The sequence below is a fragment of the Megascapheus bottae genome, chromosome 17 (assembly GCF_031878675.1).
Source record: "Megascapheus bottae isolate mThoBot1 chromosome 17, mThoBot2.hap1, whole genome shotgun sequence".
Classification (NCBI taxonomy): domain Eukaryota; kingdom Metazoa; phylum Chordata; class Mammalia; order Rodentia; family Geomyidae; genus Megascapheus; species Megascapheus bottae.
Window position 1 is genome coordinate 4,693,162 of NC_143525.1, and position 26,935 is coordinate 4,720,096.

Consider the following 26,935-nt stretch of genomic DNA (forward strand, 5'->3'; position numbering starts at 1 on the left):
ACCTCCCTGGGCGGGGCTTTGGCTTTGTGGCCTTCAATGGGCGGGGCCAGAGCCCTGGACCCCCCCGAGGGGGCGGGGCCTGAGTCCTCGGTGGGCGGGGCATTGGGCGGGCCTCCCTGAGCGAGGTTTTGTGGGTTTCAATGGGCGGGGCCAGAGCCCTGGACCCCCCGCGGGGGCGGGGCCTGAGTCCCCAATGGGCGGGGCTTTGGAATTCCAGTGGCGCCTGAAGCCTTGGTGCGCATGGGCCTGGGCCATCAGACCTCACAGGGCAGGGCCTGCCCAGCTGAAAGATGGAGATGAAGGAGGAAGAGGCTGGTGCATTGTTGTTGGGACACACTGCAGGAGTTCCTACATCTGAAGGGGTGGGGGCATCTTGGAGGGGAGAGGACCCTAGGATCTGGTCCTCCTTGCAGACCTGGGATCTGTCACATTGCAGCTGAAGGGGCCAGCCCTCTGCCTGGGTTCTGTAGGTTGAGACTGAGACTGCGGAGGGGCAGCCCTGTGCCAGGTCCTTTGTGGGTCAGTTCAGGATGCCCTCTCTATCTCCTTCAGTCATCTTTCCCCCATCTCTTAGCCCCACTAAAGCCTGGCCCCCAATCCCCTCTGGTCTTTCTGGATGAGTTGGTCCAACCTCTCCAGTACTGCAGAGACCTGAGACCTCCCACAAGTGTAGACAGCTCCTTTCTGGCTTGATTTCCAACCTTGAAGGACTCTGGGACACTTCAGAGACATTACCAGTAATTCTTCCATTATGGTCTGTCCCTGCGATGCAGGGGAAAGGGCTGGGGAGCTCATGGGAGAGGAAGCGCCCACATCTAGGAGCCAGGCTTTGAGGGCTCAGCTGGGTGGAGGAGCTCTGACAGCCCCCAGGCACAGTGGCCCTCCTGAGACTGCAAGGGTCGCCTCTGCTTCTCCTGGAGGGTAAGGCGAGGGGGGGGGTTGACATGCCTGGCCAGCAGCAGCCACAAGCAAGCCATCCATCCCAAGCTGTGAATGGAGAGCCCCAGGGGCCTGCCACTGCCCCTTCTGAGTCTAGCTGTCCAACTGTGAACTGAGAAAAGGCTGAATGGGACACCCCGATGGGTGTGATTGCTGATCTAGCCCCTCACCCCTCACCTCTCCCACCTTTAACTGAAGACCTGGAGACCTGTCATTTGTTCCCTTTTCCTAAAAAAAAAAAAAAGCGTTCCTCCCTTTCTCAAATGTCACTGCCCACATATTTTTTTTTAGGTGCAATTATGAACTCAACTTCAAACCAGCACAGGGGCTCACACCTGTAATCCTAGCTACTCAGGAGGCAGAGCTTTGTGGATTTTGGTTCAAATCCAGCCCTAACTAGGAAGTCTCCAAAGAAGTAAAGTTATGGCTCAAGTAATGAGTGTCAGCCTTGAGCACAATAGCTTAAGGATAGTGTCCAGGCCCTGAGTTTCAAGCCCAGGACAAGCACCCTCCAAAACAAAACAAGTCCTCAACTTCTAGGAATTCTGTTCATCTTCGCCAGAAGAGGTTCACCCTCAGTTTCCAAAAACCTCTCTCAAGCCCCAGGGTCCCCATTCTTGGGCATTGACACAGTCAACAGTGCCATCTGCTGGCCACTTCTGGGACTGCCGGGATCTGGTTTGGCAGGAAGATGTCACAATGAGACCAGACTCCTTGAAGGTCTTGGACCTGACTCAAACCTTGTCAAGCTTCTCTTTATCATGTGACCTGGGGCAATTTACCTCCCTCTAACAGCCATCCTGCAGAATGTGCCTTCTGGGTCAGGTACTGAGCTGGGCACCTGTGGATGGTCATCCCCTCCGGTTTGCAGCCAGCTTGGACAGAAAAGTATATACCTTTATCTCTAATTAACTAGCAAAATGCCAGACTTCAGATGTGACTGAGGTGACTCAAGACTACCAGCCTTGACTGAAAAAGCTAAGGATGGTGCCCAGGCTCAGACTCAGAATTCCAACCCCAATTAAAAAACAAAACAAAAAGTTACTGCATTTGGAGAATATGTCCAAGCATCCCATAATAAAATGTTTGCTGTGTGGGGCCAGGAGCTTGGCCTAGTGGTGGAGTGCTTGCATAGCATGCATCAAGACAGGAGTTTGATTCCTCAGTACCATATACATCGGGAAAAAGCAGCCAGAAGGGATGCTGTGGCTCAAGTGGTAGAGCTCTAGTCTTGAGGAAAGCCAACGGACAGTGCTCAGGCCCTGAGTTCAAGCCCAAGACTGGCAAAAAACAAAATAGGGACCAGGAGCATGGCCTGGGTTTGATTCCTCAGTACCACATACACAGAAAAAAAAAGCTGGGAGTGGTGCTGTGGCTCAAGAGCGCTAACCTTGAAGAAAGCCTGGGCACTGTCCCTGAGCTCCTCAGCTCAAGGCTACCACCTTACCTCTTAAGCTACAGTGCCACTTCCGGGTTTCTAGTGGTCAATTGGAGATGAGAGTCTCACGGACTTTAGTGCCTAGGCTGGCTTTGAGATCTGGCAATGCTCAGATCTCAGCCTCCTGAGTGGCTGGGACAACAGGTGTAAGCCATGGTGCCCGGCTGGCTTCGAACTTATATCCTCTAATCTCATCCTCCTGGATTGCTAGGGTTATCGTCATGAGTTTCCAGCTCTCTGCCCAGTAGTGTTTTTAACTTTTGTTCAATCTATCTGCTCTTGAATATTTTAAAAAGAAATAGAGTAAGGGCTGGGAGTTTGATCTGGTGGTAGAGTGCTTGCCTAGCAAGCATGAAGACCCAGGTTTGATTCCTTAGTATCACATACATAGAAAAAGCTCAAATGGTAGAGCTCTAGCCTTGAGAAAACCCAAGGACAGTGCTCAGGTCGTGAGCTCAAGCCCCAGGATTGGCAAAAAAAGAAAAAAAATAATAGATTAAGCTGGTGCTAGTGCTATAATCCTACCTATTCAAAAAAGACTGAGATCTGAGGATCGTAGTTCAAACCCAGCTCAAACAGATAAATCCAAGAGACTGTCTTCAGTTAACCCGGGGGGGGGGGGAGGGGGGGAGATGGAGCTGTGGTTCCAGTGGCAGAATATCAGACTTTGAGTGAAAAAGGTAAGGGACAGCACCCAGGCCCTGAGCTCAAGCTCTAGTACTGGGACAAAAACAAATAAAGATAGATTAAATAAATAGAATACAGAAATAGAAAAAGCTCTGTGAAATTTTTGTATCATCTTTATGTGTCTACTGAGTGAGAATACAAGTACTTAAAACTATTGTCTTTGGCTGAGAGTGTAGCTCAACAGTACAATGGCTTACCAGCACAGGGGCCTGGGTTCATCTTCAACATAGGAAAAACAAGCAAGCCCCTAGACAAAATGAAATCTGTCCTCTGGTTGTTTGCTAATCTCCTTGAAACAAAGAACCCACCGTGCTCAGCCATGCGGCTAAACATCCCCAGCTTCTGGTGTCCTGTTTTTAATCCTGATTATTTTCACTGTCATCATCTTGGGAGTGTGATATACATTTTCCACTTAAGAATTGTGATATGAAAGGCCTCCTTTTAAAAGTCTTTTTTTTTTTTTTGGTGCCCATCCTAGGGCTTGAACTCAGGACCTGAGCACTGTCCTTGGGCTTTCCTCAATGCTAGTGCTCTACCACTTGAGCCACAGCACCCACTTTTGGCTTTTCTATGTATTTGGTACGGAAGAATTTAACCCAGGTCTTTGTGTATGGTAAGCAAACACTGTACCACTAAGCCAAACTCCCAGGCCCCCTGCCCCCCAGGCTCCTTTTGCTCTAGGCTAGTACTCTACTACTGGAGTCTCAGCACCACTTCTACTTTTTCGGTGGTTAATTGGAGATTAACTGTGGACTTTCCTACCCACACTGGCTTTTGAATTGTGAGATATTGATGCCGGGCCATTCTTTATCTTTTTTAAGGCATCAATTTGTAGCAACATTAAATTTGGCAAGTAGGAATGATTTGGAAAAAAAGGAGATTCAGGAAAAGCAAGCAAGAGGCCTGACATCCTTGAATTGGAAACCTTTGGCCCTGGGGCTCAGCCTACTGAGGACCCCACAACCCATACCTACAACCTTCCCCCACCCTGGCTAGGCTGTGGGAGCTGGCCATCTGGCCTGGGTTCCAGGTCTGTCTGCAACCTACCCCAGGGCAGATCCTTCCATCTCTGCTATGGTCTCTGTGTCTATAGGATCCAGTGAGTGTGAGTGTGTGTGTGTGTATGTGTGTGTGTGGTGGGGGTGACAGTCACTCTGTGTGATGGGGAGAGGAGGAATGGAGAAACCCTGGCTTTGATCCCTCTGCCAAAGGAAGGTGACCTGTAATTCCAGAAGATGCCACAAGAGGGTGGAAGCAATGCTGGGCCCGTGGCTCACCCCTGTAATCCTAGCTACTCAGGAGGCTGAGATCTGAAGATCGAGGTTCAAAGCCAGACCGGGCACTAAAGAATGTGATTCTCTTATCTCCAATTAATCACTAGAAAATGGGAAGTGGGGCTGTGACTCCAATGATAGGGTTGTAGCCTTGAGCTGAAGAGCTCAGGGACAGTGCCCAGGCCCAGAGTTCAAGTCCCATGACCCACAAAAAAAAAAAAAAAAAAAAAAAAAAAAAGGGCGAAAATGAAAGTCAGGGGAGGAGCTGTACTTTGAGGCAAGTCAGCCTGGAAGCCTGGGACACAGGCAGGTTTTGCTGAGTAGCTGCAGATTCAAACCCAGTGTCCTTGTACCCTTCCCCTAAGTCACTCCAGGAGGACTGAGTGGTGTGAACCCCAGGGATCTGGCCAGGGACCTCTGAAGAGCTGTGAACTTCTGTCAGGGCCCAGGGCTCAGCTGGAGAATTCAAGGAATTTTTATTCAGCTCCTGCCTGATAAGGACAGTAAGGAGGGTCAGAAAAGAGGGTGAGGTGGGGAGAAGAAAAAGAAAGAGATTAAAACCAACCAAATGGAGGGCTGGGGTGTCACCCAGGGTTGGGCTCTTCCTCAGCATGTATGCAGCTCTGAGTTCAAGTCTAGCACCATAATAATGAAACAAATGGATGTCTTTTATTTTTTTAGGTCAGTCATAGGGCTTGAACTCTGGGCCTGGGCCCTGTCCCTGAGCTCTTCAGCTCAAGGCTACCACCATAGCCCTGGCGCCACAGTGCCTTTTCTGGTTTTGTAGTGGTTAACTGGAGATAAGAGTCTCCTGGACTTTAGTGCCCCAGCTGGCTTTGAACCTCAATCCTCAGATCTCAGGCTTCTGAGTAGCTAGGATTACAGGTGTGAGCCACCATGGCTAGCTAACAAATGGATTTTAAAAGGAAACTGGCCTGGGGGTTTGGCACTTGTTTAGTATGCTCCAAACCCCGGTTCTGTTCCCAGCACCATAAAACCAAATCAATCAACCACCTATCACCAGAAGTAACCACCAAAGACTTTTGGCAGATGCCTCTTTTCCTTCACCACAAACTCATTCCAAATATAAGTATATGCTAGGTGCTTGTGGCTCACACCTGTAATTCTAGCAACTGAGGAAGTTGAGATCTGAGGATCACAGTTCCAAGCCAACCCAGGCAGGAGTCTCTTATCTCCACTAAAACTGCTCCACTACAGAAGTGGTGCTGTGGCTCAAGTGGTAGAGCTCTAGCCTTGAGCAAAGGAAGCTCAGGGACAAGCGCCCAAGCCCTGAGTTCAAGCCTGAGGACCAGCAAAACAATTGTTTTAATTAAATAATTGTTATTGAAATAATCCAAGAAACTTAGAAAATAGCACAACCAAAAAGCAATAAATTACCCAAGGTAATGCATGTGTCTATCATTTCTCAGTTATCTCGGCACAGCTCATCCTATCTCTGTAGGGTGGATGAATGGATGGACAGATGGGTCATCGTCGTCATCGTCGTCGTCATCATCATCATCATCATCATCACCTACTTTCTTTCTTTGTGCCAATATTGGAGGTTGAATCCAGGGCCTTGTGCCCTTGCTTAATTTTTTTTTTTTTTTTTGGTGGGTCATGGGGCTGGAAGTCAGCTTGGGCGCTGGCCCTGACCTCTTCAGCTCAAGGCTACAGTCCCACCCTAGAGCCGAGCCCCACCTCCCGTTTTCTAGAGGTTAACTGGAGAGAAGAGTCGCAGGTCCTTTTGTGCCTGGGCTGGCTTTGTACCTTGATCCTCAGATCTCAGCTTCTAGAGTAGCTAGGATTACAAGTGTAAACTATCATACCTGGCCCTTGCTTAATTTTTACTCAAGGCTGGGCAGAACTAGCGGTGTGCAGAATGTATGGGCATGAGCTGGCTCCACCACCTGTGTGGCAGCATCTTTCAGCATTTTTCATCGCTGTAAGCCTTGTCTATCTTCCTTTGTGTTCAAGCATTTTTTTTTTGTCAGTCCTGGGGCTTGAACTCAGCCTGGGTGCTGTCCCTGAGCTCTTCAGTTCAAGACTACCATCCTATCCTTGAGCCAAGCCCCACAATCCGTTTTCTAGTGATTAATTGGAGATCAGAGTCTCAGGACCTTTTGTGCCCAGACTGGCTTTGAACCTTCTGAGTAGCTAGAATTACAGGCGTGAGCCACTGTGCTTGGTCTCCTTGAGATTCTCTTATTTGATGTGACACTGCCGGTATATGTTTCCTTTATTTATTTATGTGGGTGGTTTCCTTTAGCTCTGAGAACATGGGTCTAAAGGCTACTTTAATTTTTCTAAAAAATTCAATGTTTTGTCTGTCTCAGGGGTAATTTCCGTTGCTGTCTTGGTCTCCTAGTTTTAGGTCACGTTTTCCTGTTGTTTTTGAGAGTTCCATATTTGTTTTTGTTGATGTTAGAAAGGACATTTTAGGCAATGCAGTACAGCAGCGCTGAGCGAGGGTCCCCTCTCGTGACAGCCATTTGCTTGCTCATTTGGGTGGCCTGGGTTTGGGTAGAGACTCGCTCTATCTCTCCCTGACCTGCGCACTCTCTCCCTTCTCCAAGATCCTGAGCTACAGAGAACTCAACCAAGGAGTCCAGTCAAGTCTGGTGTGTGTGTGCACCAATACTGACACAGGGCATAGCCACTGTCCCTTAGTTTGTTACTCAAGGTCTATCACTTGAGTCACAGCACTACTTGTAGCTTTTTTTTTTTTTTTTTGCCAGTCCTGGGCTTGAGATCAGGGCCTGAGCACTGTTCTTGGACTTTCTCAAGGCTAGAGCACTACCACTTGAGTCTCAGCACCATTTCCAGCTTTTTTCTAAGTACATGGTAGCAAGGAATTGAACCCAGGTCTCTGTGCATGCTACATAAGCACTCTACCACTAGGCCAAACTCCTGGTCCTACTTCTAGCTTTTTGGTAGTTAACTGGAGATAAAGAATCTTGCAGATTTTCCTGCCAGAGCTGGCTTTGAACCAGTCTCAGGTCACAGCCTTGAGTTAGCTAGGATCCTAGGTGAAACCTAAAATAATCCAGCTGACCCCTAGACCCCAGCAGCCCCAGGCTCAGCTTCTGAGGGGGAGCCTGCCCACATAGAGCTGCAGGAAGCTCAGATTTGGGGATGAGAGTGGCTGTCCATCTCTGCTGCAGTGCTGGGAGATATGAAAACCTCAGCTGAGATGAGGCTGCGAAAACTTCCTGCGTAACTTCCTGCCACCCTGGGCTGAGGCTGGGGTGGGGAGTGGGGGGGCAGTGGAACCTCAGGACGGCTCTGCTGACACCTTCCTATCTTGCCTGTCAACTCTCTTTTCTTTTTGTAAGAAATCTTTTATTTGGGGATCATTGTAGACCTCTCTCTCTCCGCCAGTCTTTAGGCTTGAACTGTGGGCCTGGGCACTATCCCTGAGCTGCTGCTGCTGCTTCTTTTTTTTTGTCAATTCTGGGGCTTGAACTCAGGGCCTGGGCCCTGTCCTTGGATACTTTTTGCTCGGGCTAGCACTCTGCTACTTGAGTCACAGCACCACTTCAGATTTTTTTTTTTTCTGTTTGTGTGATTCCAAAGAATCAAACCCAGGAAACATATACAGGCAATGTCACACCAAAAAAGAGAATCTCAAGGAGGCCGGGCACGGTGGCTCATGCCTGTAATCCTAGCTACTCAGGAAGCTGAGATCTGAGGATCAAGGTTCAAAGCCAGCCCGGGCACAACTGCTCAAGGCTAGCACTCTACCACTTGAACCACAGCAACACTTGAGATTTTTTTTTCTGTTTTTGTGGTAGCGAAGAATCAAACCCATGGCTTCATTCATGCTAGGCAAGCACTCTACCACTAAGCCACATTCCCAACCCCATGAATTATTTTAAATCTAGAAATGATTGAAACCTTCAGAAAAAACTGTATATGCCACTCTTAGATTGTAAGAGGCAGCTTGCTTCATGTGCATGTGTAAGTATACTACAGCTAATGCGAATGCTGGGCCTGTGAATTAACTAAAAGTGAGATCAAAGCGGGACGCCCGGTCTCCCTCTTTCCACACGCACCATCAGATCTGAACCTGTTATCACCCGCAGTTATCTCCAAGAGCACGGGGCCTACCACTAACATCCTGTGACCACAGTCATCTTTCCAGCCTCAACAAGAACCACAACAGGCCCACTCCTGTAATCCCAGCTAGTCAGGGGACTGTGATGTGAAGATTATGGTTCAGTTAGCCTAGGCAACAAAGTCCATGAGACTCTTATCTCCAATTAATCATTCACATGCACAATCTTTTTTTTTTGCCAGTCCTGGGCTTGAGCTCAGGGCCTGAGTACTGTCCTTCGACTTTCTCAAGGCTAGAGCTCTACCACTTGAGCCTCAGCACCACTTCAGGCTTTTTCCTATGTATGTGGTACCGAGGAATCGAACCCGGGTTTTTGTGCATGCTAGGCAAGCACTTTAACCACTAGGCCAAACTCCCGGCCCCTCACACACACAATCTTAACTTCATTTGAATCCATCTCTTACTGTCCTAAAGGTCTGTATCTCTCTCTCTGTGTCTCTCTTTTTTTTTTTTTTTTTTTTTTTTGCTGGGGACATCCCTAGCTGCATACAACATAGCTGCATTTATCTTACAAGGTCCTAAAGTCGGTTCAGAATTGCTGTCTGTTTCAACACTACTGTCCTCAACAAGCTCACCAAAGAAAGACTAGTGTGCAATTCTCTTTTTACCTTCCAATGTGACAGCCGTTGTTTAAAGCACAAGGAATCTTTCAAGTGAGTTTTGAGGGATGTATAGAAATCTCCTCCGAACAAAAAGAGAAGAGCTGCAGGCGGGGAGAAGGGATGTGGGAAAGCAGGTGTTGCAGCAGGAGCTGGGGAATGGCAAGAGGTATTGGGTATTTAGAAAAAAGTGGAGGCCACAAGGTGCAATGCCTAAGGGGCTGGCATCTTTGCCTCAGTTTTGCCCTCTGTAGCAAGGGCACCAGGGGAACCTATTTCCAGGGCTTCAGGGAAACTCCCCAGGGCCCTACCTACCTGACACACACACACACACACACACACACACACACACACACACACACATATGCGCGTGCGCCCTCAGTGACATGCTCAGCTTCCTGTTGCTCCCCCACCCAGAACGGGTTCAGACTCAGCTTCAGAAGAGCAAACACACTCAAAACAAAGGAGGAGCCCCCACCACAGAGGAAGCAGGAAGCGGTCCCGCTCAGAGGACAGCCAGGGACAGCGGGATGGAGTCCGTGGCTCTGTACAGCTTCCAGGCCACCGAGAGTGATGAGCTGGCCTTCAACAAGGGAGACACACTCAAGGTACAGTGCTCCGGGCCAGGCTGGAGACGAGCAGGGATCCAGGGTGGGGTTCAGAACCAGCGGGCCAGGGGGAGTCCTGGAGGGAAGCCGGGGCTCTAGAGAGAAGGAGCAGCTCCTTCACTTTGTGGCCATGTGAGTCCACACAAGCCACTTCCTCCCTCTGAGCCTCAGTTTCCCCACCTTCCTGTGGGGATCATGAGAATTCAAGTTCCAGACACAGTGCCTAGAAGGAGTTTGCGTAACCCCCAGTATTCCAGGAAAACAATACTCGAAGAGCAGATTCTTGGGAGGGCAAAGCAAAGGTGTGTTTATGTGTATGCGTGTGTGTGAGAGAGACAGAGAGAATGGGCATGGGAGAACGAGAGCACACATGGGAGAGAAACAAGCATACCCACTACCCTAATGAGGTTAAAACAGGTATGACTTAAGTGCCCAGGATGAGCTTTCTAGCAGTGTGGAGAAAAGGGAAAGTACACCACACACCCACACCCATACTTTGTCTTTTTGGATTGACACAAGAGTGTGGACCAATGTCTAAGTTCGGGTGTGAGCTCAGAGTGGGCACAGCTGAGCCATTAACTGGCCCGGAACCTGCCACTCCCTTCCGGAGCCCCGGCCTCCCTGTGGGAGCTGTGACACCCCATGTCTCCCACCTTGAGCCCTGAGCACTGTTCTTGGCACCCCCATCTTGAAGCACAGGAAGGGGCAGGAACTCCAGGGTGACGCCCGGTATCATCAGGTTCCAAACCAGGCAACACAACTGACATGTGCTGTAGCTGCTGGGGTGTGCAGGGGCCGCCATGCTGGGGGTCGGGGGTAGCTGTGTGCCCTTCCTTGAGGTGCCCCTGCTCGCAATGGGTGCTGGCATGAGCCCCCCGAGCATCCAGCCTGGGCCTGTGCACGTGGCTGGGCAAGCGACGCAGGGGCTCCCGGTGGCGTGGTGTAGGCCGAAGGCACTCCTTGGGGAGTGTGCAGAAGGTGGCCTTCAGCCCTAAGCAGCTGTGGGCCGCAAGGTGATGGGAGGGCTGGGGTTGTATGTGTGTAGGGAATGGGTAATGGCAGGCAGAAAACAGCTCCCCTGCCCACAGTGACTGAGCTGTTGATACCTCCTGTAGACCAGGCTTTCTGCTGGGTGCAAAATCTGCCCAGGGAGACAGGATGGGGAGGCAGGCAGGTGAGAGAGGACTGAAACAGGGGTGTGGCAGGGGGGGGGGGTGTCAGGGCCTTTAACAAAAGCAACACATTTAAAAAAGCTGGCACCTGACCTGGGGCCGGCAGAAGGCCCGAGGTGGGGTGGTGTTACTATGCTGGAGGGGACAGAAAATGTCTCTGGCTAGAGAACCAATAGGGACGCAGGGTGGGAGTCAGAGGCTGTCGCCAGGACTCACCCAAGGGAGACGTAGGTTAAGGGAAGAAAAAAAAAAAGGTGAAATAACATCTTCCTATCTTGGTAGGTAAAGGGCTAAGTCTACAAGAAAATCACAACCACAGGAGAGAAAAATAGGCGACAGGACCAGAGATACTCCTAAAGAAAGAGGAAGCGGGCCACATCTTTCCAGATCCCTCAGCAGCCACACTGGATCTGACCGTCTCCGAAATTGAGGGCATGGGAAATGTATACATTTATTTATTTTGGTCCCAGTCCTGGGGCTTTGGGCCTTGGGTACTGTGACTGAGCTTTGGTACTCAAGGCTAGTGCCCCACCTACCACTTGAGCCACAGCTCCACTTATGGCTTCTTTGAGTAGATTAGTGGAGATGAGTCTCACAGACTTTCTTGCCCCGGCTGGCTTTGAACCATGAGTCTCAGATCTCAGCCGGTGCCCGGCTGACATGTACACGGTGGGCGAGGGCCAGGTGGAGTGGCAGCATCGCTGGGAAGGGTGGGCGGTACGTATTACCCAGATGCAGAAGCAAGTACTCACCTGGAGTCCAGCTTTGGGGAGGCTGAGATGGATCACTTGAGGCCAGGAGTTTGAGGCCAGCCTGGGCCTAAGTAGTGAACTCCCAGCTCAAAATAAATAAAAAACGAGCTCTACAGCCTTCTGATTCACGAAAACCGAGGGTGCTGCTGCTGGACCCGGAGCCCATCTTAGACAAAGACTGGATGGCAGGCACCCGGGCTCATGCCTAAGATCCCAGCTACTCAGGAGGCTGAGATCCAAGGATCACAGTTTGAAGCCAGTCGGGGTAGAAAAGACCATGAGACTCTTCAATGAACCACCAAAACCCTGGAAGTGGAGCTGTGAGTCAAGTGGTAGAGCTCGTGCCTTGAGCACTCAGGCCCTGAGTTCAAGCCCCCTGACTGGTGCACACACACACACACACACACACACACACACACACACACACACACACCTACCTACCTGTATTATATGTAATGAGGGCTCAGCTAAGGTGACCACGAGGACATTTTTGGGTCCCAGATGGAGGGGAGAGGTCCCGGCAGTGAGGTTGGATGCAGGTGGACCCGGGTTGCTGCAGTTGGTAATGGGCTGGTCTGGCCAGCGCGGGCTCTGACCGTGCCTGGCTGACAGACAAGGACACAGGCGGGGTGGAACAGGCCGAGTGTCCAGGGTCCCCGCCCAGGAGTGTCTCCCAGGGGCCTGTGGCTGTAGCCGGCAACCACAGACCCCATTCCTCACCGGACCAGAGAACTGACTTGGTTTTCCTCAGCCACCTGCTCTGCCTGTGGTGGGAATGGGACAGCCAAGCTTTCCAGCTCAGGCTCTGGAAAGAAGGGCTCCACCTGCCTTGGGGGTCAGATTGAGGAGGGGGAGCATCTTAGAGCAAGTGCCCTGGGTGACCCCAGGCCTCAGCCCTGCCCAGGACAGAGAGGAGCCCCTCCCCTCTCCCCCTCAGCTCCTGGGACAAGGTGGAAGAATGGGTGAAGACTCGGAACCAGGACCCCACCCTTGCCACCCTTCCCCACTAGCAGTGCCAAAGCCCTAAGCCTTGGGGCCCCTGGCAGCCACATGGGGTCTGTCTCCCCCTCACTGTGTGGCCTGGGCTCATCTGGCAAGGTGAACTTTGCAAATGGCTTGGAGACTAGTTTTCCCATGTCAGGCGGGTTCCTCCCCTGATCCCCAGTCACCCCAGGGTCTCCCCCAGTGACCCTGGCCTCACTCTACCCTGTGGGGTGGGGCTAGAGGTGACAGGGCACCTGCAGACCAGGCCAGCACCGTGCCCCACACCCGAGGCTCAGTGCAGTGAGCAGAGGCGAGACCCCCCCCCACTTACATGGAGGGGCCCTACCTCTGCTCCCTTAGCCTGCTGGGGCTGGGACAGGTGCAGAGGGCACAGTCAGCTCTGCAGGGAACAGCTGTCCCCCTCGATGACTGAGAGCCTATGTCTCCCCTCCGCTCAGATCTTAAACATGGAGGATGACCAGAACTGGTACAAAGCTGAGCTCCGAGGGGCCGAGGGCTTCGTTCCCAAGAACTACATCCGTGTCAAGCCCCACCCGTGAGTACTGGGCCCCGGGATGCTGTGTCCCCTGCTGGCCTGGCTCTCCTCAGGGAACAGGCGCTGGGATGGGGGGAATGGGGTGTCAGCCTGGATATCCTGGGACCTGCTGGGCCTGGCCACATCCAACACAGCTGCCCGGACCTGGGGCAACTGATAAACCCAGAAACCAACAGGGATTTTGTTTTTGTTGGTCATGGGGCTTGAACTCAGAGCCTGGTTCTGTCTGGGTTCTCCACCATTTTGAGCCATAGTGCCACTTCTGTGAGATAAGAGTCTCATAGACTTTCCTGCCCTGGCTGGCTTTGAACTGTGATCCTCAGGTCTCAGCCTCCTGAATAGCTAGGATGATGGGTGTGAGCCACCAGCACCCAGCTGGATAGGTTTTAAAAGCCAGCCAGGCACTGTGCAGCCACTGGAGCACCCCCACATGAGTAACATAGGGGACACAGCGGGGCCAGAACAGCCTTGTTCTGTCACAGGATATAACGGAGACACTATGCTGAAAGACAGCCTAGAGGGGACTAACCAAGACAGGCAAGAGGTGGTAGGGAGGGGCTGAGAAGGATGCATAGGAGTTGGCTAGCTAGAACAAGAAACTGGAAAGAGAGGGCAGGTCAGGAGACGTGGTGGAGAGTAAGGAGAGAGAATTCATGGCAGGAGTCTCAGAGGACAGGCTGGGGGTGTGGGGGGCCATGGAGGAGCTAGAACAGAGGACACAGGGAGGCATGGAGGCAGGTGTGGGGGCATGCGGGGGCAGGAGGAGGGGAAGGCCTGGGTGGGGCCGAGGAAGGGTATTTCCTCTTTATCTTTCTTCGGGTTGTTTCCAAAACTGCCCCCACCCCCGGCTTCCTGTGCTGAGTGCAGCTGGTCCAGGGCCGCTGCGCTGGGCGGCAGGCTCACCTGCGGGACTGTGGACCCTGTCCACGGAGACAGGACAGGAGGTGGGGGGCTTGAGGAGGGGGTGCAGTGGGCGTTGGGGAGCCCTCAGGAAGAACAGGTGGCAGCGGCTGACATTGCTGAGAAACCCCAACCTCAGGCCAGGGGCATCCTCCAGGGGACGCCAATCGTGGGAGCTGCGGTGCTGTGGCTGCTGAGGTGGGGTGGGGTGGGGTGCGACTCCTGGGGCCAGGGCAGCTGTCAGGGGCCTGGCAGAGCTGAGCTTCTGGGAAACTCCAAGTCTGCACCTGACTTGGCCCCAGGGCTCGAGAGCAGAGGGCTAAACCCCAGAAGGCCTTGTGCTGAGCCAGGCCCATTCCTGCTCAACCCCACTGTCACCCCACTGCCCCCAGGAGCCGGGGATGCAGACCCAGTGGCCCCAGATCTGTCCCCATGGAGCATGGAGGCATGTGGCCAGCTAACTAGCCAGGGAGGGTTTCCTCCAGAAGGGCATGGGCTGCTGGGCTTGGAGGTTAAGGTAGAAGTTTTCCAGAGAGGGTTTGGAGGTGTGGCTCAGATGGTAGAGCACTGGCCAATGAGTGAGTGTCAGATGCCCAGTCCCGACTGGGGGAGGAGGGAGAGCAGTTTTCCAGGGAGGACAGAAAGAGGCACAAGCACATACATGCAGACAGCAGCTCACTGGTCCTCTCAAGGGCCAGGAGGCAGCCACAGAGGCACAGTGACTTGTCAGGGGTCACACAGCAGGCAGGAACAGAGTGGATGGGGCTTGGCCGGGAGGGGTGAGGGGGAATCTGGGAGAGCCATGGCCCCCATGCAGTCTCGGGGGTTGTTGCCGCCCCTCTCTGGGCTTCATGTTCCACACTGGTTCAATAGAGATAAAAGGCCAGGCACACTGGCTCTCGTCTGTAATCCCAGCTACTCAGGAGGCTGGGATCGGAGGATCTCGGCTCAAAGCCAACCGGGCACTAAAGCACGTGAGCTAACCACTAGAAAACCGGAAGCAGCTCAAGGGCTAGGGTTGTCACTTTGAGCTCGAGTTCAAAACAGCACCTGGGCCCAGGGTTCAAGCCCCATGACAGAGAGAGAGAGAGAGGGAGAGGGAGAGGGAGAGGGAGAGGGAGAGGGAGAGAGAGAGAGAGAGAGGAGAGTCAGAAGGTGGAAAAGGAGTGAGGCTGGTGCTGGTATTTTGGGGTGTCTTCTGTGTTGGGGTGCACAGCAGTGCCAACTCACAGTGACAGCCGCCACCGCACTGACGTCTTCCAAGAGTTTTGTGGGTTCCTCGGAGACACAGGGCCCCTCAGGAAACTCCAGTGCAGGCCCAGCTGCAGAGGCGGGGTGCAGCTCCCCTCCCAGCCACCCCAACTGCCATGTGCCCACCACAGCCGCTGCTGGGGGCCGCCAGCTCCACGCTCCCACGTTCAGGAGCTCTGACCATGCTCAACAGGGATCGTGGGCAGCTGGCTTTGCCTCCCAGGGCCTCAGTTTCCCCAACCTGTAAAATGGGTGCAGCAATGCACCCTATAGCTGGGGTGGGGAAGGCCGGGTGGTGTTGAGGATGTGTACACGGGTGTGGGGGTGTAGAGGGCGGTCTCGGAGCCCAGCCCCCAGCACCGCCCCCCTCCACAGATGGTACTCCGGCCGGATTTCTCGGCAGCTGGCAGAGGAGATCCTGATGCAGAGGAACCAGCTGGGCGCCTTCCTGATCCGTGAGAGCGAGAGCTCCCCGGGGGAGTTCTCTGTGTCCGTGAAGTGAGCCTGAGCCTGGGGGAGGGGCGGGCAGGGACTGGGGAGCCCCGGGGCCAGGCTGTTCCACCCTGAGGCCAGGGGGCCTGGCTGTGTGGCCTTGGGTGAGTGGCCTGGCCTCCCTGAGCTGTGTCGTCTCAGCTGAAGTGGGGAGAAGTACCTGAGCTCCAGGCCGGGGCTCCCGTGGCTGTGGCGGGGGGGGGGGGGGTAGTGACTGACATGGAGGAAGGGGTATGGTGCGGCTGTCTGCTCCTCCGTCCTGGGTGTGGTGACAGACCAGGTCTCGGCCCTGCACTGGGAGCTGGGGAAACAGGGTGGTCTTTGTGGACATCGTGTCTCACACACGGGGTGGTCAGGGAAGGCTGAGGGATGGAGGTGGCAGTACTGCAGCCAAGAGGCTTCCATATGCCCAGGAATGAGGATCCAGGAGGAGAGGCTCCCAGCAGAGGGAGACTAGCCAGTGCAAAGGCCCTGAGGCAGGAATGCTCTTCGAGTGTGTAGGAGCCAAGGGAGGCTGTGTGGACAGAGTGGACAAGGGACAGGGCCTGGGGTTAGTCAGAGGTGAGTGGACCACATGGCAGAGGGCCTGATGGCGCAGGTGTGAGGGACGGATGTTGTGGCTGGGTCTGGGTGGTGACATGGCTCTGTGCAACTTGCAGGGCTGCAGGGGCACTTCCAGTGCCAGTGCCAAGGGACAGGAGGAAAGGGTGGGCCAGGCGATGTGGCATGGCTCCCGGGACACCAGTCTTCCTAAGCTAGGCTTAGGGGGCTGCATGAGTCCCAAAGAATAAATGGCAGAGTCTGGGTGGGTAGAGAATGCAGAGGAGCACTGGACTGGGGGACCCCAAAGAGGCAGAGAAGGGCCGGGCAGGGCCTCCTGACCTCAGCGAGGCTTCACCAGCACCTGCTCGGCTTCCAGGAGCAGAAACTCATCCCTGCCTGTGACCTGCCTGCAAGCGCTTTGTGTGGGACCCGCCCCTCAGGGGGCGAGGGGGACCACTGACTAACCAGGCTGGTGGCACAGCCTGTGACATCACGAGTGTCACAGGGCCCAGCGCTCAAGATCACTGTCCCTGAGCTATGCAAACAGCCATGAGTCATCGCTTCCCCTTCCTCTGGGGACACTGGTCTTCCCGGGGAGGGAGGGAGGACGCGTGACCCTTTCTGGGCCTCAGTCTCCCCACTCCCTATCTTAACTATATAGGCACGGCCACCATGCGTGTGTGGGGAGAGAGCCCTGTGGGTTCTTGGCCCGGACCTGTCTCCAGGATGGTGAGGAGGCAGGCGGAGTGGCCATCGGGTCACCCAGCTCCCACCACAGTCCCTGCAGACCCCACAGCTGCTTTCCCAGAGGCAGGAAGTGGCTGTTTCCCAAGGGAGAGGCTGTCACCCGGGAATGGCGCCTGCCAGGCAGGGTGACTGGGCTTCGAGTGGTTCCTGGAATCAAACCCAAAGCCCAAGGTCACCCACCAAGCGAGGGGAGGGGAACAGAGGGCAGAGGGGAGTTCGGGCTCCCCACCCATCCTCCATTCCTACTGCTCCCTCCTGCAGTGTCTGTGAGCTCCGCCCATCCTGTGGCACTCACGTGGCCAGCCCTGAACACCCCGCCCCCGGAGAGCCTTCCATGTCCACAGGTGTGAATTGCAGCTCAGGGGGGGACATCACCCACTCAGTGGCTGGGATAGCAACAGACAACAGCTGGACCAGAACACAGCTGCCCTAATGGTCTCTGTGACGCTCAGATGGATAAAGGAAATTCGAAATAGTGGGCATATGGCATGGTGAAGGCACAGGAAGCAGAGTGGGCTGGGCCCTGTGGCCTGCATACGAGTTTGGGTCACTAGGAGAGGGAAGGATAGATCAGGTACAAGGAGAAGCAACTGCCAAGACCCACGGGTGAGACCGTGAGGGCTGTTTGGATAGCAGCAGACTGACCGGGAGAGGAGATGGGGCAGCTAGGAAGTTCTTAAGCCCGGGAGCCAGACCCATGTTTCCTGGGCAGGGATGGGGGAGCAGTGCTCAAAGAAACCCAGGCAGCAGCTCCAGCTCATAGCCAGGAGGCCGCAGGAGCTTCCAGCTCCGTGGTTGTGATTTGTGCCCCTACCCCCAGATGGCGCTCTCGATCCTCAGTTTCTCGCAGATGGAGCTGTGAGCAAGGGGTGCCTTGGAGGACCATCCAGCAGGGGGCAGAAATAGGCAAGGGCGTCTCCCCGAAGTTAGGGGCATGTGTTTATGGGGATGTGGGAACTGTGATCAATACTTATTGGCTGTGCAATTCCGGGTTTTTTTTTTCTTTTTGGCCAGTCCTGGGGCTTGAACTCGGCCTAGGCACTATCCTTGAGCTTATTTTTTCTTAAGGCTAGTGCTCTACCACTTGAGCCACAGCACCGCTTTTTTTTTTCTGTGTATGTGGCAGTAAGGACTCGAACCCAGGGCTTCTTGCATGCTAGGCAAGCGCTCTACCACTAGGCCACACTCCCAGGCTCCCGATTTTGGGGTTTTAATTCTCAAGTTATCCCCATCTAAAAGTAAAATCCATGTGGGGATCAGTTCACTCACTGGCCCAGTGCTTGACCAGTGGCCTCTAGAGTGACTGCCATGACCCCCAGGGTATCTGTGGTGGGCGCCCAGCCCCACAGAGACCCAGGCTTCTCAGTCAAGACACCATGGCCTGAGAAGCTAGAAGCCCAAATCTCATCCGCCTGGCTGTCTAAAGCCCAGGGATGTGGTGGCCATAATAGCAGGCTGTCCATCTGTCTGTCTGGGTGTGAGCTCCCTGCCCTTGCTGGTTCAGGCCTCGGGAACTCTGACCACCATGCGTGGCATCCCCCACACCCCCTGTGCCAAGCCTCATAAAGCTGTCAAAGGTGGGTTTATGGGCTCGTGCTGCCTCACAGAGCCACAGTGGTCACAGCCAGCTGCCCTTTACAAGTTTACAAAGGGCTGTCCCCCCTCCACTCCCAAGGAGCATGTCTGAGCTGGCAGCGAGCAGGGCAGGAGCCAGAGCTGTGCCAAACTCATGCCCTGCACTCCTACCAGGACACGGGGGACTCCCATCCTCAGTGACAGTTTGTCCCCCAGAGAGGTGTTTCCTTCCTTCCTAGCCAGTGGAGTCTCTGTGTCTGGGTGTCTGCCCCACCCATCTGACCCGTGGGTGCTAGGGTGCCAGGCACTTATGTCACCCCATGGTGATCACAGGGGCTCTGGGGTAGGGATGGGTGTGGCTTCAGGCAGGGGCCTCCAGATATGCGGGAGGGAACCACTTTGTAGGTAAGGGGCCTGAAGCTCAGAGAGGTGCAGTAACTCGGCCAAGGCCTCACAGCAAGAAATGGCAAGGCTGGTGCCACTTCCTGTGCCCTAACCAGCCCCATCTACCTTTTCACCCACACTCCCTGTGAGGGTCTGTCTCCCCCGCTGTGCCTCCAAGTCAGTTCCCTTGTTTCCTGGCTGCAGTACAGGCCCTGCCTTGGTCCCACAGCTGGAGGGCAGCTGTGCGCCGAGGAGATGGACATCCAGTGGGTCCAAGGCCTGGGCCGGGGAGCAGGGGTATCCCCAGGTGGCTGCCCCCCCCCCCACTTGCTCCCTCTCCGCTGCCAGTCACCTTTGCTGCTGCTTCTGCTGCAGCCCCCACCCCTGCTACCATTCCAGAAAAACCCGCCAGGCAAGACTGGTGGCTGCGAGCACCTGGTCCTTGGTCTTGGGCTGCCAGCATACAGTCTGCTCTGGGGTCAGGGTCACTCCTCCTGGGTGACAGCAGCCGAAGGCGTGGGGCTCCAGCCCTGGGGGCCCTGCTGACATGAGGGGGTTTCCCATACTGATCCCAGGCCAAGCGGAAGGACGGCCATCACTCGTGATGAGGGGGGGCTCCAGTGCTGAGCGGCCTGGCGGACTCCACACCAGCCTGGCCGCCCTGTTGTCATCACTCTGCTGTCCAGACAGCCTCTTCTCGGCCATGCAGCCAGAAACTGGGGCCACATGGGGGGGCGGTTACAGGGCCTGCCACACACAGCACAGGCCAGGGCTGCAGCTTTGGGAATTGCCCAGTTCCCAGGTGGGGGAGTTCTGGAATCCCTGGCTCCCTTCCCAACCTCCTGCAGCTTTCTGAGGATGCTTTACTTTGAGTGACTCTTGGGTGACCAAAAATGGCCTTCAGTCTCCAAGTTGTCGAAATCTGCCCACGATAGCCTGACTTGTACTCACAGCACCCTTTAGTCCCCTGGCATAAGGCAGCAGGGACCCATGGATTCCAGGCCCCTCACCCTGCACGGCCCCCCAGCCTCATCTACCAGTGTCCTGGATACACAGCTATAATATCTCCACTTGCCATTTCTTGTCCACCCAGCTGTCACCCATCTGCTTGAAATGATACCTCTCCCTGCTCTCAAAATCCAGGGGAGTCCTGAGCCCCTCAGAAATGCCCACTGTCTCCTACTGATCTCAGCATCTTGGGCACGTGGCACACGGGCCCCACAGGTGCCCAGGCCAGCAGCTTCACAGCTGGGAAGCAGTGCTCACTGGCAGCATGTAAGCAGTTTTATCCCCAGGCATGGGGATCACAGCCTCACCTGTGCAAAGCCCCCATTATCACCTGGCACTGGCTGCTTCCAGGGGAGCTGACCTTAGGGTTGTCTCTGTCCACCTTCGCGTCAAGATTTATCATATTGGCCTGCCTCAGGGCAGGACAGTGACAAGAGTCGGTTCATTTTTAAAATTAAACAAACAAACAAACAGAAAGAAAAAAAAAAAACCAGGAGCGGGGAGTTTGGCCTACTGATAGAGTACTTGCCTAGCAATGCATGAAGACCCAGGTTCGATTCCTCAGCACCACATACATAAAAAAGCTGGAAGTGGTGCTGTGGTTCAAGAACAGAGCTCTAGCCTTGAGAAAAAGTCCAAGGACAGGGCTCAGGCCCTGAGCTCAAGCCCCACAATTGGCAAAAAAAAAAAAAACAAACCAGAGTTCTGCTAGGAATTTGGCTTCAGTGATCCATTCTCTGGGTCCCATCTGGCTGGGACCTTCAGAGTGCCCTCAAATATACAGCCTGAGTCATTATGAGCAGCAGATAACAAGGCTTTGTGGGTCTGATGATGAAGTAGAAGGTGGTGTGGAGGAAGGGCCCTGAAGTCTGAAGAGATCAAGAATTGCTTCCAGCTGGAGGAAATGGTGTCAGGGAGAATACTGTTCAATGGCCATCTCCACAGGAGAAATCCCTGGTTACAGTCTACGTATTGTTATCATCAGTCTTTATCTTAAGTGTTTAGTGGACAGCCCCAGGGCTGACTGGCTGAGGTTGGGGAGGAACAGGCTGAGAAGCAGGGCCAGGCAGTGGAGATGGTGGATGTCACCCTGTAGTTAAGGGGACATGGGAGATCCCAGGTTTGTAAATGCAGTGTCAAGATTGGCCCCCGAGACTTTTGAACCTGTGTGTGTGTGTGTGTGTGTGTGTGTGTGTGTGTTGTGTTGTTGTGTACGTGTACTGGAGCTTGAACTCAGGGCCCACGCACTGTCATTTAGCTTTTCTGCACAAGGCTGGTTTTCAACTACTTGGACCACAGACCCAGTTCTGGTTTTCTGGTGATTAACTAGGGTAAGAGTCTCAAGGACTTACCTGCCTAGGTTGGCTTCCAATCTTGATCCTCAGATCTCTGCTTCCTGAGTAACTAGAATTACAGGCATGAGCTGCAAGCACCTGTATAGAACTGGTTAATTTTGTTGTTGTTGTGTTTTGCCAGTCCTGGAGCTTGAACTCAGGGCCTGAGCACTGTCCTTGGGCATTCTCAAGGCCAGAGCTCTACCACTTAAGCCACAGCACCACTTCCAGCTTTTTCTAATTAGGTGGTATGGAGGAATTGAATCCAGGTCTTCTTGCATGCTAAGCAAGCACTCTACCACTAGGCCAAACTCCCGGCCCAGAACTGGTTAATTTTGAGACAGAATATGAAGCCAAGTGTGCTCTATCTCCACTATGATTCCCACATAGGTGGGAAAATAGGCACTTGCCACTGTATCCAGCTCAGGAGGAGCCTTGAAGCTGGATCTTCAAGTTCTTAGCCCTTCAAGTTCTAGTCAGAGGGAATAGCTAGTGTACAGAAGACAGCGTCTGCACTAGAGGTCAGAGCTCATTTAGCCCCTAATCTGAACACAATAGGCTGTGGTTCTGAACACAATAGGCTGTGGTTCACGGCTCAAGAGACCAAGGGGTTACCTCCCTCACCATGACAGTCCCCCCATCCCACTGGACTAGACCACTGGCCTTCAGTTCTCAACCCCGCCGGCCATCTTCATCCAGGGCCGGAGCTGTTCTGTGCTTTCTAAGCCTCTGTTTTCAGTGTTTCCTTCAGCAAGTCGGGACACCTGCTTGGCCCCGTTTGGCCCCAGCCTCCTTTGTCTGTGTTCAAGAAGGGGCAGTCACACTGTGTCCCAGAGAGCCACAAAAGGCCCAGGGAGGGGCAGCTGGGAAGGACAGTTCAGGTAGAGCCAGGCTGGAGTTCTCGGGAAGAGGCACAGCCAAGGAGCAGCAGCACAGAGGGATCTGGACATGGAATGAGGTCTAGGATAGTTAATATTACAGGAATAATGATTGACTCTGGGCCTGGGTACTCCCTGAGCTTTTAGCTCAAGGCTAGTGCTCTACCTCTGGAGGCACAGCACCACTTCTGGTTTTCTGGTGGTTAACTGGAGATGAGAGTCTCACAGACTTTTGTGCCCTGGCTGGCTTTGAACCGCAATTCTCAGATCTCAGCCTCCTGAGTAGCTAGGATTCTAGATGTGAGCCCCCGGCGCCCGGCTAATGACTGCTTCTGTCACACTCTGGTAACCTATCGGGAGCTCATCGCAGCATGTCTGAACTCCCCTGTGGCCCCAGCCCTGACCTTCCTTGTGGGGGAGTCTTTGGTAGGTTGGCTGCACTCAGGCTTCAGTTTTCCCGCTGCCCAAAAGGTCTAGCTTACTCCTCCTGGGCTGTGAGGCAGGCCCACACCTCTGCAGCCCAGAAGTGAACTCCCATGCCAGCACCTCCTTCCAACCCAGCCCTGTGCAGCACCAGCTGGTCAAATCCGAAAACCTGATATTTATCTCATCAGCTGCACTGGGAGGGGCTTATCTGTAGTAGTGGGCTGGAGGCTGCGCAAATGAAGAGAAAGGAAAGGGCTCTTGAGCCATCAGAGAAGATAGGAAAGAAGAGGTTGGGTGTGTCGACAGAGCCAGATCTTAGGTCTGATGTTTAAGACTTTGTAATGAGGGCAATGGGAACCACAGTTTTTGTGTGTTTGGGATTCCTTTTCCTTTTCTTCTTTTTTTTTTGGGGGGGGGGGAGGATGGCAGTCTTAGGGCTTTAACTCAGGGCCAGGGCATTGCCCATGAGTTTGGTTTTTTTTTTTTTTGGTTCAAGGCTAGCACTCTACTACTCAAGTCACTGTTCCACTTCTGACTTTTGGGCGGTTGACTGGAGATAAGAGTCTCACAAACTTTCCTGACAGGCTGGCTTCAAATCGTGATCCTCAGATCTCAGTGTGGCTGGGATTTATAGTAGCCATTGGTGCCTGGCTCACAGACAGTTCTTGCAGGTGAAGAAAGGACATGAAGTGTCCAGAAAGCCTGAGTTACTCTCACAGTAACAGGCTTTGTCCTTTGTTAGGGTGAACTTAGGCCTCACTTCCCAAGGGACTGTGGGGCCTGGGAAGGGGTTGGGGGGGGGGAGATTGTGGATGTGCACCCAGAAGGAGACATTTCATGTGGCAAATAGGCCATAGTCAGCATTTTCTGTTGACTTATCCTAAAGGAAGTGTTAGCATTATGAGGAACTGCTATTCAGAGAAGTAACTTGTCTAAGGTCACACAGCAAGAAACAAGCCTGGCCCAGAACCCCACGTTTCATACTGGGAGGAGCTCTCCACTCTTATGTGGAGCCAGGTCAATGGAGTCTCTCCAGTAATACCTCCCCCACTCTACTCCAGATCTCACCAAGAGAAAGGCCAGGCTGCGGGCAATGGGTGGGGAGCCAGAGTCTGAGGCGGCTTCGGGTCCTTTCTCCCAGCTACGGGGACCAGGTGCAGCACTTTAAGGTGCTGCGTGAGGCCTCAGGAAAGTACTTCCTGTGGGAAGAGAAGTTCAACTCCCTGAATGAGCTGGTCGACTTCTACCGCACCACCACCATTGCCAAGAGGCGGCAGATCTTCCTGCGGGACCAGGAGCCCATGCTCAAGGTAGGTCCATCAAGGGATGGGGCAGATGGGAGCTGTCTGACTTGTCCACAAGTCCAACCACAGTATCCTAGGTAGGTCCTCAAAAATGGCTGAATGAATCAATGGATGTGGTCTACCGATCCTATATGCTGAGCTGGTCTCTGCAGTCCAAGAGCTTCCTGGCCGTAGGTGGGACGTGGGGCCCTGTGAGCCCTGGGGGAGGTGAGGCCTGGCTGGGCACAGGGCGTGGGGTGATCCATTCACCCTGCATCCTCACAATAATAGCAATTTGCCATCAACCAGCCCTTTCATCAAGTCCCCTCTGGGGACCAGCTCTCACTCTCATTAGGGTGACGGCAGTAGCCAATGGAGTTATTAGCCCAGGCACACTGTTTTCCTTGGAAAGAGGGGTGCTGGCAAAGCCTGGGTCAAGACCTTAAAACACTGAACTGGGGCTCTGCAGAGGGCACCGGAGCCCAGGCCTGAGGAGGAGGCCGCCTAACTCCACAGTGAAAGTCCAGCCCTACTATGTTCCAGTCGCACACCTTGCTGTGTGACCTGAGGCCTCAGTTTCTCCTTTACTCAAGACAGTGAGCGAACCCCAGGGTTTGATTTGCCACTAGAGGCAAACAGTACTTGATGAGACCCTGCTGGGGAACCCTTTATGAACCTGACCCAGGGGCCCAATCAGCCGAGATCTCCCGGTTTTGGAGTTTCGGGGGGAGTCCATTCCCCCAGCTGGGTCTTTGTTCTCCCAGAACTCCAGCCACCTATTCACCCCCTGGAGGCCAGCTCTGCTCTGGGAAAAGGGTGCCAGAGCCAGGTTGGAGTTAAGGGGCCAATTGAGGCTCCCTGTACCGGCACTGGGCTTTGGGGTCACCCATCCAGTGGGGTGGGTGGCTGTGGCACTGGCTCAGTCCTCTGGGGCTCACAATGCCGCCTCCTCCTTCCTGGGCAGAGACCCACTAATTACAGAGCCTCTGCTGATCCTATCAGCATCCTGGTTGGCATTCTGCAGGCTCACAGCTGAGAACCCCCACCTTCCCCAGCTGTGGGGCAGGCTGGGCCCTGGGTGGCAAAAAGTTGCCAACCTGTGTGTGCCAAGGAGGAAACCAGACCCTTAAAGGGCAGTGATAGCCAATAATCACACCTGAAGCATAGGGAGGCCTAGACCCCAGGCCTGTGAGGTAAGACACTGGAGGTACAATGCTCCCCTGCCCATCTGACAAGAGCAATAGCAGCAAACACAGTATAATTTCTAGCAAAATCAATGTACAGTTTGTAAGACCTGTTGCTGTGGTGCCATGGCTAGAATCAAAGTTATCTTATCTGAGAATGTGGCCTAGTGGTAGAGTGCTTGCCTAGCATGCACGAAGCCCTGGGTTCGATTCCTTGGTACTACATACACAGAAAAAGGTGGAAGCGGTGCTATGGCTCAAACTGTAGAGCTCTAGCCTCGAGAAAGCTCAAGGGCAGTGCCCAGGCCCTGAGTTCAAGCTCCAGGACTGGCAAAACAAAACAAAACCCCCAAAGTTATCGTGTCTGATCCAGAACCTCACCAAAGTCACAACTAAGGCCCAGGACCTCCCTCACCCAGCCGCCCTATGGCTCCAGCAGTGCTGCCCGGGAAGCCGGGTGGACACTGACTGGGCTTCTGGGAGGCATACATACCGTATAGATACAGTCGGGTGGGCCGGGGGTCGCCATCACCGTCCTGGGCTTGGTCAGTCCTGGTGCTGTCCCCTGACACCCACCTGCCCGCTGAACCCCGGGCTCATCCTGGGGGGCTTCCGGGGGACAGCCAGTCGGGGCTCAGGGCTTCAAGGGTGCCCACTGACCGCGTCCTCCCTTCTCAGCCGCCCCGGAGCTGCTTCGCCCAGGCCCAGTTCGACTTCTCCGCACAAGACCCTTCTCAACTCAGCTTCCGCCGCGGCGACATCATCGAGGTCCTGGAGCGGCCCGACCCCCACTGGTGGCGAGGCCGCGCAGGAGGGCGCGAGGGCTTCTTCCCGCGCAGCTACGTGCAGCCAGTGCACCTGTGAGATCCCCCCCACCCCAGGCCATCGGGGCCCCAGCACAGCTTCAGACTGAACAGGGTGCCTACCTGCCTCGGCTGCTCCCCGCCAAGGCCGCGGGCCACCTCGACCGGGATCCGCCCGCTTCAGCGACCACGTGGCCACGGAGCGCCCAGGACTTCCTGCCTGGCCGCTTCGCATTGGATGCTGGCGTGTGACGTCAGGGGGTGGTCCTTACAAAGCTCCACCTTCCACCACAGCCAGTGGCTCCACCCATCTGGGTTTGAGGGCTTCCTGGCTGGCTCTGCCTGAGGGCCCTGGATGTACAGCTTCCTGCATCCCCACCACTTTGGGCTCCACCTGGGGTATACGGCACCCCCTCCCCAACCCACACAAATGCCCTTGGGTGGGGTTGCGAAGGCCCTGGGCCTTAGAAGAAGGGGCATGTGGTAGTCCCTGCTGGGGATACCAGTCTCTGGACTAGCCATGTGGGAGATCAGGCTGTACTCATTTCCCTTTTGGGGTTCTGCCCAGACCAGAGGGCATTCCAGGAGGAAGGCATTCTGAAGGCCAGATAGGAAAGTAGGACTGGGGCTGAGTTTTGGAGGACCAAGGGGACAGGAGGTAGGGGCCCAGCCTAAGCAAAGGCACCAGAAAGGGATCCTGCCCAGAGCCTGGACACATTTGGGAACAGGAGAAAGGAAGTGGACTAGGGATAGCCTTGAATGCCAGGCTGAAGGTAGGCACATGTGAGCAGGAGGAAGGGAGAGGCAAGATGGATGGGGGAGACCCCAGGAGACGGCTAAAGTGCCTTGACTATAGAAATGTGGGGCTCTCCCTTGTGGTTCAAGATAAGACCCAAGATTCTTTAACCCCTGAGCCCAAGAAAGTTCCCACTGTTTCTGACCTTGTATTCAAAATAAAAACTGTGAAACTGCTGGGCACCGGTGACTCACCCCTGAAATCT

The 26,935-nt window shown here is 54.2% G+C and overlaps 1 protein-coding gene across 1 annotated transcript; it reads left to right on the top strand.

Moving 5' to 3' along the window:
- Window positions 1-9,482: 9,482 nt before the first annotated feature.
- On the top strand, window positions 9,483-26,906 carry LOC150050873 (GRB2-related adapter protein). Its single transcript, XM_090349459.1, has 5 exons — window positions 9,483-9,662; window positions 13,029-13,126; window positions 15,653-15,775; window positions 23,806-23,974; window positions 25,810-26,906. The coding sequence occupies exons 1-5, from the start codon at window positions 9,585-9,587 to the stop codon at window positions 25,993-25,995; spliced, it is 654 nt and encodes a 217-aa protein (XP_090205585.1). The 5' UTR covers window positions 9,483-9,584; the 3' UTR covers window positions 25,996-26,906.
- Window positions 26,907-26,935: the final 29 nt, after the last annotated feature.

Bases quoted from the DNA above. Each gene is read 5' to 3' on its own strand.
- LOC150050873 (XM_090349459.1), top strand. From the start codon at position 9,585: ATGGAGTCCGTGGCTCTGTACAGCTTCCAGGCCACCGAGAGTGATGAG. The intron at 13,127-15,652 runs GTGAGTACTGGG...CCCCCTCCACAG, and splicing joins ATCCGTGTCAAGCCCCACCC to ATGGTACTCCGGCCGGATTT. The intron at 23,975-25,809 runs GTAGGTCCATCA...CTCCCTTCTCAG, and splicing joins ACCAGGAGCCCATGCTCAAG to CCGCCCCGGAGCTGCTTCGC.